An 11,779-nucleotide genomic window follows, 5' to 3' on the forward strand; every position below is an offset into this window, starting at 1 on the left:
TTCTCCTAAACTAAAGCAAATATTGATTAATAGCCATAAATTTAAATCATTGAGTCAACACAATTCCATTTATTCAATCCCTAAAAAATAAAAATTCAACCAACTCAACAAATAGAGATTTCTTCAGTCAAATTAAACAATGCAAGTCTTCATTGCACCAAAAATACATAAATCAAAATAAAAAATGAATCGCAGCCAGATCAAAAATGACAGATTCGAAGAAAACTAAAACGATTAACCAAAAAAATTACAGTATAATACCACTTCAGAACACATGCACACACACACAGAGAGAGAGAGAGAGAGAGAGAGAGAGAGAGAGAGAGAGAGAGAGAGAGAGAGAGAGAGAGAGACCTCAAGAGCAAAATCGTAACTACCAGAGATAGAGCTATCGATAACTGAGAGAAAAACCAACTTAATCAAACTGCACTTGTATCAATGGAGTACACGAAAATGGACTACACCACATTTCCTTCAAAAAAGATTTGATTTTCGATTACCCATAGTGAAGAACGAAAAATATGAAAAGAAGAACTAGAGAAACTTACTTGTAGAAACAGTCGTCAAGACCCATGATTCTGAGAACCAGACCATTGTCGGAACACGAACAATGTACACCACAATGAACTACTAACACTTCCTTCCTCATAGTATGTACACGAAATGAAAATACAAAGTGAGAGTTTTGCCTATTCTAAAATGAAAAATGGAAACTGAAGAATTTTGCCCTAATCTAAAAGAAAACTAAAAAATGAAGAGGGTGACGAGTGAAGAAGGAAGAGGAAGAGAGGAGGACGGTTGAGGGTGATGACTGATGGATGGTCATGTCAATTTTACTTTTTTAAGTTAAATAATTTTTTATTACAAAATACATAACTTATCCATCTAACGGTCTGGGTACATCACGAAATATATACCCCTAAATACATTAACGGGACAAAATCGTGTCCCTTTCTAATAAAGTGTGTTTTGATATTTTAATAATACATATTTTTTTTTTAAATAATTTTATAAATATATAATTAGAAATTTTGCAATAATAAAATAATTACAATTAAATATTAAATATAAATTTAGTTGGAAAATCACATATAATTCAATTTAAATTTAATTTTGTAATAGAATTCAGTAGCAAAATTATTATATTTTTAAGTATTAAAGTTGTATTTGCTACTAATTTACTATTTGCTGCCAAATTTTGGTAGTAAAATTATTATGGCAATTTATAATAAAATTTATTGTAATTATAAAAACTTGGTGAGCTACCAATTTTAAATTAATTTGCTACCAAAATGTAGTAGTAAAAAATTTTTAGTAGAATTATTTTGATACTAAAATCAATATTTTTCGCTACAAAATTATTAGTAGCAAATTTGCTACAGACTATCTTAGTAGCAAAAACTTTCAGCAATTGAGTTTTAGCTACGAAGTAGCCACCAAAACAATTTAGTAACTAAAAGAATATTAGCTACCAAATGTGCATTATTCCTACCAATTTTTTTTTAGCTCAACATCATTTTTTTTGTAGGTAGTAGGGCGTGATTCAAATTTCATAGAACTGGAAATTAATCATTGATTTTTAAGTATAAACAACTGTTCTGCCCAACAATAATATATATGTTTATACATAAGTAAAATCATATAAATAAAAATATTTCATAAATACAGAAAAATCATATATATATAAAATGTAATGTAATATATAGTGCACTACGTACTTTTGATTGAAGTAGAAAAAGATATGAATGAATTAGAGGGGAGAGAGAGAGAGTAGTAACTTTGTTGGTTGGAAAATGGGAATTCGGGAAAGAAAATGGAATTGTTTATACATAATATGTATATATATATCACTTAGTAAAGGTTGCTATGAAACTAATAGGGCCTTTGCCTGTAACAGCGGCTTGAATCCCAAAAATGAGGAAGGCAATCATAGCAAGACGAGAATGTTTGATCTCAGCGAGTTGAAGCCTCTCGAACTCTTCTGGGCTTTTGGCAGCAAGGCCCAATGGGTCAAAGAATTGGCCACCTGGGTACAGCCTCTTCTCTGGGTCAAGCTCTGCGTTTCTCTGGAACTCAATGTACCCGATTACTAACACCTCTATCCATATCAATGTTGTCAATGAGAATGGAAGTGGCTGACCAAGGTACGATGATCCTTCAATCAACTCCACCTGTTCTTTCAAATTAATATGTTAATTAATCTATTATTAACTTAATTGCAAATATTCTTACGATCATATTAGTGATTTCTATGTATATGTACAAGCTAATCTATTATAGAACAAATTTCATTTATTATTATTACATTAATTTTATTATGTAGTGGCATATATAGGTACATAATAACTAATAAGCATCTTTATCATTAACTTTTCGGGACAAAATTAAAGGGCAAAAGGATAAATTAAGCTACGTTCTAAATAGAAAACAAATAAAATCAAAAGCAAAATGAAATATCTTTTGTCGGAATCTGATTATTTCCTTGTCATCATTATGATTATGAAGGACCACACTTTTTTTTTTTCTTTTTTATTTATATATTTGTATATTATATGACTGAGAAGAAGACACGACTGATGGAAAAAGTGTGGCGCCAGGGGTTTGGTTTTAGAGGATTATTTACACAAGACGACGCGATTAGGGCATAATATACACGTATATGCCGCCAAAAAAAATCATCCTCAATGGGTAATTTTTAAGGTTTGATCTCTCTTGAAATATTTGTATTAATCATCACTAAAAATTGATCATATTATTATTATAAGTGGGACTCGTAATAGCGATATAAAGGTCTTAACAGATTTAACTTAATTTAAACCAAGGTAATATATATAGACTAATTGTAATAATAAGCAAATATAGTAGCTATTACCTTTCCAGCGTCTTGCCATGCAACACCAGTGAGAGCTTCAACCGAAAGAGCCCCAAGAACTCCCAACATGGCCCACCTTCCATGAATGAGCTCACACTCACGAAACCTCTGTATTCCAAACACCTCAGAATATGGCTGAAACGGCGTCGGATTGACATCATTGGTCTCAACCCTGACACCAATCACCTCTCCAGCCACGTTCTTGGCCAAATTCTGGTCCAAACCATCATAATCGTACTGTAAGTACTCGGCCGGTTTGGCAAACCCGAAAGGGTCGAAACCGCGGTCCCCGATCATGGAGCCATCGAGCCACTCTGGGGCCTCAGCCCCAGGGAACCACACTAGGCGATCATCGCTAGAATTGCCAGAAAATTTCTTGGATGGAGGAGGAGGAGGAGGCGGTGGTGCCTTCTTCTTTCCGAATGGTAAGCTGAACCGGGCTTGGAACCTGGAGCCAGAGGAGGCTCCGGCTGCAGGGTTGTGGATCCGGGTTCCGAAGAAGTATGAGGTGGAAGCTGCTGAAGCGGCAGTGATGGTGGCCATAGGTAGTGCTGGGGTCAGAGGATGAAGTATCAACTATGTGTTTGGGGGGATGAAGTCAAGAGTGAAAGGGGTTATATGTGTGTGTGATAGGGAAAATTGTGTGATGGATGTTAAGTTTTGGGGCTATCTTTGCCTTATCTGTTGGACTAGAGGGTTTGGATGGTTAATGGCTTCTTCACCTTCTTTTGTGGGGTCGTCCTCTAATAAATCGTTTTTGTTCATTTTTTCTTATTCTTACATACCAATTCAATATGTACCACACCTATTTGGCTAGTGTGTAGTTAGTTAATGAAATTTCCTGAAGTTACCACACCACAATGTGTTATATACATTTAATTAATATGTAATATGGAAAGAGCTAATAATTTATAGATAATTGTAATGAAGGATTTTGTCTGTAAAGTTTTTTCAGATCAATGAAAACTTTTGTTTACCAATAAAAAAATCACTTCATAGATATCTTATATTGTGTTTTGGACACCTTATATACCACACTGTTATAGTGCTATTTGTTATTTCACAAATAATCTTTTTTTTTTTTTAAACAGTATTTCACAAATAATCTAATATAGATTAAATATGACAAATATAATTTACAATGAAACTGATATATATTATATGTGTTCGGTAAATGAATTATTTGTTATATAGTTTATAAATGTTAAATCAAAATATATGGTTTTTTTTTTCGATATAATAAGTATTTTAAGCTCATATTTTATATTTTTAGCTTGGTAAGAAAATGTAAACAAAAAAAAAATGTAAAAGTTTTTTTTTTTTTTTTTTTTTTTCAAACATACAGACTAAACAAACAATCTGCATCTAATCCTTCCTTCACTAGTCTCTCTTTTGTATTATTTTTTCTTTCTTTCCTTCTTTAATTAGCTGGTAAATGTTACTTATTCTTATTTACTTTTTCTTTTTTAAGAAAAGCGTGCATACATTAGATTAAAAACAGTCAGACCTTGCGGTCATTACAAAATATAGTTTCGGGCATAGAGGATAGAGGCCCAGAGCTGAACCTCTGATGGGAAAAAGCCCACTTGACTACATTATGGGCCATTAAATTACATTGTCTACTAACAAATTCAAAAATACATCCAATAAAGAAAGGGGAGGTGATTTTACAAAAAGAGACGTAGTTATCAATCTCCCACCGGGAATCCTTTCCATTAAGAGCATTGATCACCACCCTCGAATCACTCTCCAAAATAAGAAACTTGACACCGCGAGCTTTAGCTTCCTGAAGGGCCAGACAGCACGCCATCGCTTCCCCACAGAGAGCATTGGAGAATTCCAGCTTAGAAGTAACCACCCAGATCCCTTGCCAACGTGATCCCTTGCAACCACAGCCGCACACATGCTATCCAACCCCACTCTGATATCGCAATTCAGCTTCACCCAATCCTGCCCGGGGGGCGCCAAACTTCCTTCGGGCACGGTATGGCGCAAGGGAGCAAGTAAGCATGATGATCTGCAAAAGAAGACCGAATGGTATCAATACATTTTACAATATCAGCTGGACAATTATTATGTATCTTTTCATTCCGAGTTCGCCATATCTTGTCAATGATGAGCAATGCAAAAAGAAAAACTTCATGTTCATTTATACCTTTTTTCCTTAGGTCCCATAAGAATTTAACCCAGTCCCACATTCGTATACCAGTGTCAAAAATAGGGAAAATACCCCAAGGAGAGGACCGCCATAGGTGGAAGGCGAAATTATAACAAAGGAAAAGATGCTCCATAGTTTCAGTTTCCGTGCCACACAGGGGACAGCACTCATCCTCTATAGGGAACCTCCTACCTATTACCGAGCGAATTGGAAGAGCTTTGGATAGAATACACCACCAAAGAAACTTGAGTCTCTCAGGGATTTTACTATTCCACAGCTTATTCCACAAAGAGGGGGCCACCTCGCCTGGACTCACTCTATCCTCAGCCAGGGCTCTATAGGCTGATTTGCAGGAGTAACAGCCGTTACTTTCCAAAGTCCAGAACCAGATATCCTTGCCCGTGCCGGTTGGGCTACCCCCTTTCAGGATAGCAGAGACAGTTTCCTGATCGAAGTAACTATTAAGTTTTTAGATGTTCCATCTGCCATTAGTCTGAAGTAACTCAGCAACCTTGGACTCCCTATTCATAATCCGCCCATTTGGAGTGGGAGTAAATCCCTTTAGGTGCGCAATCCAAGGGTCAGACCATATGTTCGTCTCCTGACCATCAGCCACACGTTTACATGCACCCTTACAAATGATAGTTCTGGACTTAGTCACATTTTTCCAAAACCACGAGTCTGAAGCCTTCGGATCACAATCTAGAAAAGACTTACCCTTCAGGTATTTGGCTTCAAGAATACGACAGCATAAAGATTGGTTGCCTGTTAGGAGGTTCCACCCCCATTTAGCGAGGAAAGCCTGGTTCATTTCTTTAGATTTCCGGAATCCTAAACCTCCTAAAGACTTGGGGAGGCAAAGTTTATCCCAGGCTTTTAGGTACAAACCATGGTTTCCCTTATCCGAGCCCCACCAGAAATCACGCACCAATCCATCAATTTTAGTCGCAAGCAGATTAGATAACTTAGTAGGTTATTAGTGATTATTATATGTAATTTGATGAATGATAATATGTTATAATGATGGTTATTAGTTTGTGAATGATTATTTGTGTCTAATAATTTACGATTTCTAATTCTCTTGTTGTCTCTGTTTTTACTGTGATTCTTGTTCTCTTGTTATCTAAGAATTCTCTTGTTATGATCTATTAGTTTTTTCTATTGCTACTTATATTGTTATATGGCTATTGTAAAGACTCTTTATTAATCTTTGTTCTTTGTTTTTTTTTATTTATTGATAATGATGTTTGACTATATTCATAAGAGTGAGATATATTCTTATTTATTTTGTGATTACAGATTTATTCTCACTTATTTATTTACATTTTGTTTACTGTAATGATAAATAGTAGTACTAATATTGTTTCAATAGTCATTGAGATGACGACAAGCACTATAATGATTATAAATCAAGTGAAGAATTAATAATAAAAGAATGACTGCAAATAATATTACAGGAACTAGCTACAATCCTGAAACAACTCAAAACAACTGAAATACAAATGAAGGAAGGTTACCAACCACTCTAAATCAAGGATAATAAAAAATTTGCTATTTTACATAAAGTTATTAACAAAGAAAACTGATTTCACACGATATTCATTGTGTGTGATACACATTCAACTACACTGTAAAGACCGCTTAGTTTAATTTGGAAATTAGCAGTTAATCATGTTTAATTATGAAATTATTTATAGCTATTTAAATAATTATATATACTGTTATTATTGAATTATGAGATGCATTTTATGTCAGTTAGTTGTTTTCATAATTTTGCATTTCCGGTGCCCGGTAACATGGAACTCGGTGTTTGGCTCAGTAAAATCACAACTTAGTATGTTAGTAGTTTGGGACGGTTTATTAGACATTGGGAATGTCGGGAATGGCCGGGAATTTAGAATTTCCCAAAAATACCCCTTTAGTGTTATTTATGTGATTTTAGTGTGGAGGGGCAAAATGGTCTTTTTGCCCCAATGATATTTTGTCCTTTAGTGGACTTAGTAAATGAATTTTATATGTTTATTTATGTTATTATTGGCTGAAATGAAGTGGTTATGTGAGTAGTAGCTTTATTTCATTTTACCAAAAAAAAAAAAAAAAATTCTAAGTTAGAAAAAAATTACAAAAAAAAAACTCTCAAAAGCTCTCTCTTTTCCTCCCTCTTTCAGCCTCCTTGTGCAGCAAGGATTCTTGCCATTTTTCTTGGATTTCAAGCTCACTTTGTTCAGATTTGGTATTAGCAAGTTGTTGGTATGTTTCCCTTAGCTTTTCTTTAAGTTCTTGAAGTTTTGGTGAATGTATGATCATTGCATGCTTTGAGTTTTGTGGCTGTAGTGTTGCTAGGTTTTTGATTATGTTTTCAGAAGCTTAATTATGTCTAAAATGAATGGATTAACTAGGTTATAATGCATGCTTGCTATCTTGTTTAAGTTGTGTGATTTTTAGCTCAAAAGTTTGGTTTTCAAAGCAAATTCTTGATTTTCGTTGCTATGGTTGCTGTTATGGTTAGGTAGGGTTTTCTGGTGTTAATTGATGTTGAATTATGTTGAATTATGCATGTTTTAGTGGCTGTTTGGAGGGATTAGTCAAGTTTTGAGTTTTGAACTCAATCTTGAACCTCCAATGGTGATTTTTGATTCTGTGAGTTCTGGGTGGTTTTGTTGCTTTAGAACTGTTATTTGGGTCCTATAGAACAGGTCTGGAAGGTCTTGTATGATTTGGGTTGGATTTGATTGAGTTGTGAATTTTTGAAAAGTTCTGCGAGGAACCGGAATTCCGGTTGTGTAACTGGCATTCCGGATGAGGGTTCAGAAATTCTCAGAACCAGAATTCCGGTTGCAGAACCGGTCTACCAGTTGGGGAAATTTTAGGAACCCGAGATTTCCTCGTTTTTATGTTATTTGGGGTATTGCCATGCTTTTTATCGATAGGGAAACTTTTAGTTCCTAGTTTAAGTCCCCGGGAAGTGTGATTTTTATGGTTTAGGAGCCTGTAATTCGCCGCGTAGATAGTTCCAGTCAGGTTGACCGGCACACCTGAATTCGGAATCCAGGTAAGATTAGTATAACAGTATGCATATGTAGATTACATGTTTAGCGTGCATGTAGGAAGCCTGTTAGATTACATTAGATATGTATGTTGGCTTCGAACCATCCGACTGTGTCACGTCGGTACAGGCTGGAGTATGACTGGTTCGACCGATTAGGCTGATACTTAGGTTGGTGGTTCCGTACTATTTGACGTATCACGTCGGTACAGGTTGGAGTATGACCAGCAGCTGGAGGATGACCAGTTCGACCGATTAGGCTGATACTGTAGCACGTCGGTACAGGCTGGAGTATGACCAGCAGCCGGAGTATGACCGGTTCGACCGATTAGGCTGTTACTTGTCAATAGTACCGTCCCTATGAACGTTCAGAACTCAGTACCGTGTTAGACACGGCAGTTAGGGGGACTCAGTACCGTGTTGGACACATCAGTAAGGGTTATGGTCAGGGGTATGGGCGTCTGATCATGACCGGGATGTATGTATGAGTATTATTATGCTTTCCTTACTGAGTCTGTCGACTCACAGTGCTATGTTTATGTGTAGGTAAGGGCAAGGCTAGAGCTGATGGACCGTGAGCGAGCCGGTGAAGATTGTACATGTCGGGGCGGTTAGGCCTGGAGCGTACGATCATCGGGACAGCGAGGCTATTTTTGTAACTAGTCGCTAGGCGACAAATATTTTGTATAGACAGTAAACTTTTGTAAATGGTTTTGTAATCGGGATCCCGAGTATTTTGTATAAATATTTTACAAGTTTAATTAAAAAGCAAAAATTTTAATTAATCACGTTTTCCATAAACCTCGTTGATTAGCAACGAGCTGCACAACATGTTTAAAAATCACGTAATACGCCTATGCTAGTTAGGGTGTTACAATTTGGTATCAGAGCACGCCAGGTTGTCTTCCGAAGATCGTCACGACATGTACAATCATCATCAGCAGTTAGTTCGTTCTACGGTTCAGTAAGCTTTTATTGCTTTAGTAGTTTATTTAATTTTTATGAAATAAGAAAAGCCTGATAGGAAGCATGTTAGTAGCCTGATAGTAGAATAGGCGCATGTTTCGTTCTTAATTTCCAAATTAAGCGGCATTAGTAAGCTCTCCTTGAATACGACCTGATATGCCAACTCTTGGTTTCGCAGGCGGTTCCGACTAGATGGACGCCAGGCGGACTACCAGGAGCCAGGGCAATTCGGTAGGGTCGAATCAAGGTCAGGGAGCTCAGTTTCCCCCGCCAGCTAGGGGCCGAGGTAGAGGTCCTAGGGGCAGGGCTCGTGGTCGGGGTGTTGAGAACCCGCCACAGGCTGCCCAGGCTCCCCAAGCCGATCACGTAGCCCAGAATTGGGAGGTTAGGTTTGCTGAAATGCAAGCCATAATTGAAGAGCAAGACCTCGAGATACAGAGATTGAGGCAGCAGGGTGCTCCTGCAGTGCCTGTGCCAGTAGTTCCAGTGGCACCCGCCCCTGCTGCTCAGGCCGAAATAGTTGTGGCGGCCAACAGAATGGAACCTTTGTATGAACGGTTCCGGAAGCAAGCACCTCCGGTCTTTCTGGGAGGTCCAGATGTGATGAAGGCCGAACAGTGGCTGACGGTGATCACCAAAATTCTGAACTTTATGGGTGTCACCGGGAACGACAGAGTGGTGTGTGCCACCTTCCAGTTCCAGGAAGACGCTCTTGTCTGGTGGGACATGGTGTCTCAGATTCACGACGTCACCACCATGACCTGGGAAAGGTTCCAGGAACTCTTCAACGCCAAGTATTATAACGAGGCGGTCAGAAGCGCCAAGAGGAAAGAGTTCACCCACCTGACCCAGCGAGAGAATATGAGCGTGACCGAGTATACTACTCAGTTCGACCGGTTGGCGAGGTTAGCCTCGGGAATAGTGCCAACCGACTTCAGCAAGAAAGAGAAGTACCTGGACGGGTTAAATGCGAAGATTAAACATGATTTGATGATCACCACTGACGACAAGACCACCTATGCTGAGATGGTGGAGAAGGCACTGCGAGCTGAGGGCGCAGTTGGGTGTATGTCGGAGTCGGCTAGTACTCCGGCGAGTGGCAGGGCTCCTACCCCTCCTGCATCACGCTTTAGCAGGGGGAGTAGTGGTTCGGCCATGGACCAGAATAGGAGAGCATCCACTGCATCCGGAGGCTCGAGTCAGAACAAGAGGTTCTGGGGGAACCAGAATAGAGGTAGTCGTCCTAGTGGTGCAGAGACCCGGTTCTCCTATCCCGAGTGCCCCAGCTGCAAAAGGCACCATCGGGGTGAATGCAAAGGTCAGGGATGCTTTCACTGTGGCATGCCCGGACACTTCAAGAGGGATTGTCCCCAGCTCCGCTCAGAGGCACCGAGGGCTCCGGCGATACCCACTCCAGCTAGGGTGTTCGCCATCACTCAGGCTGATGCAGATGCCAGCCCCTCAGTTGTAATAGGTCAGCTTTCTGTTAATAACTCGTATTACTCAGTACTGTTTGATTCTGGGGCTACACATTCTTATGTGGCAGCCAGAATCTTTAGTAAATTGTATAGACCGTATGATAGATATGAATCAGGGTTTGGAACCCTATTACCTGGCGGAGAGTTGGTTATCTCTAAAAGGTGGATTAGGTCTATGCCGATCAGGATAGATGGTAGAGAGTTAAGTGCTGACTTGATAGAGATGAGCCTAGTAGAGTTCGATATTATTTTAGGAATGGATTTCCTATCTAAATATTCGGCGAGTATTGATTGCAAAAGGAAGATGGTGATCTTCCAACCGGAAAGTGACGAACCATTTGTGTTTGTTGGTTCAGTTCGGGGATCTCGGATCCCGGTGATTTTGGCCATGTCAGCTAAAGAATTATTGCATGGCGGTTGTTTAGGGTTTCTGGCCGTGGTGGTGGACACCACTCGGCCAGATACCATTCGGCCAGAGGACATTAAGGTGGTTCGGGAATTTTTAGATGTTTTTCCCGAAGAACTTCCAGTGTTACCACCTCAGCGGGAGATTGACTTCGTGATAGATTTGGCACCAGGGGTGGAACCGGTTTCCAAGGCTCCATATAGAATGGCTCCAGCTGAACTTAAGGAGTTAAAGATTCAGCTCCAGGGGTTGCTTGACATAGGGTTTATCCGGCCTAGTGTGTCACCCTGGGGAGCCCCGGTTTTATTCGTCAAGAAGAAAGATGGAACTATGAGGATGTGCATCGATTACAGAGAGTTGAACAAGCTGACAGTGAAGAATAAATATCCATTACCTAGGATCGATGATTTGTTCGATCAACTTCAGGGGAAGACGGTCTTTTCTAAGATTGATCTCCGCTCGAGTTATCATCAGTTGAGAATCCGAGAGGAGGACATTCCGAAGACGGCTTTCTGTACTAGGTATGGACATTATGAATTTCTGGTTATGTCGTTTGGACTAACCAATGCTCCTGCAGCGTTTATGGATTTGATGAATAGAGTATTCAAGGATTTCCTCGATATCTGTGTGATTGTGTTTATCGACGACATCCTTGTGTACTCTCAATCAGAAGAGGAGCATGAGTTACATCTTCAGATGGTACTGCAACGACTTCGGGAACACAAGCTTTATGCCAAGTTCAAGAAATGCAAATTTTGGCTATCTCAGGTGTCCTTCTTAGGGCACATTGTGAGCAAAGATGGGATCAAGGTGGATCCCGGGAAGATCGAATTCGTCAGGGATTGGCCGAGAC

The 11,779-nt window shown here is 39.1% G+C and overlaps 1 protein-coding gene across 1 annotated transcript; it reads right to left on the reverse strand.

Annotated features, from left to right (window-relative positions):
• Nucleotides 1-1,654: 1,654 nt before the first annotated feature.
• LOC115706424 (chlorophyll a-b binding protein CP29.3, chloroplastic) lies at nucleotides 1,655-3,625 on the reverse strand. The gene is made up of 2 exons (XM_030634074.2): nucleotides 2,873-3,625; nucleotides 1,655-2,171 (listed from the first exon to the last, which is right to left on the reverse strand). The coding sequence occupies exons 1-2, from the start codon at nucleotides 3,413-3,415 to the stop codon at nucleotides 1,848-1,850; spliced, it is 867 nt and encodes a 288-aa protein (XP_030489934.1). The 5' UTR covers nucleotides 3,416-3,625; the 3' UTR covers nucleotides 1,655-1,847.
• Nucleotides 3,626-11,779: the final 8,154 nt, after the last annotated feature.

Source organism: Cannabis sativa, chromosome 1 (assembly GCF_029168945.1).
Source record: "Cannabis sativa cultivar Pink pepper isolate KNU-18-1 chromosome 1, ASM2916894v1, whole genome shotgun sequence".
NCBI classification, from domain to species: Eukaryota; Viridiplantae; Streptophyta; class Magnoliopsida; order Rosales; family Cannabaceae; genus Cannabis; species Cannabis sativa.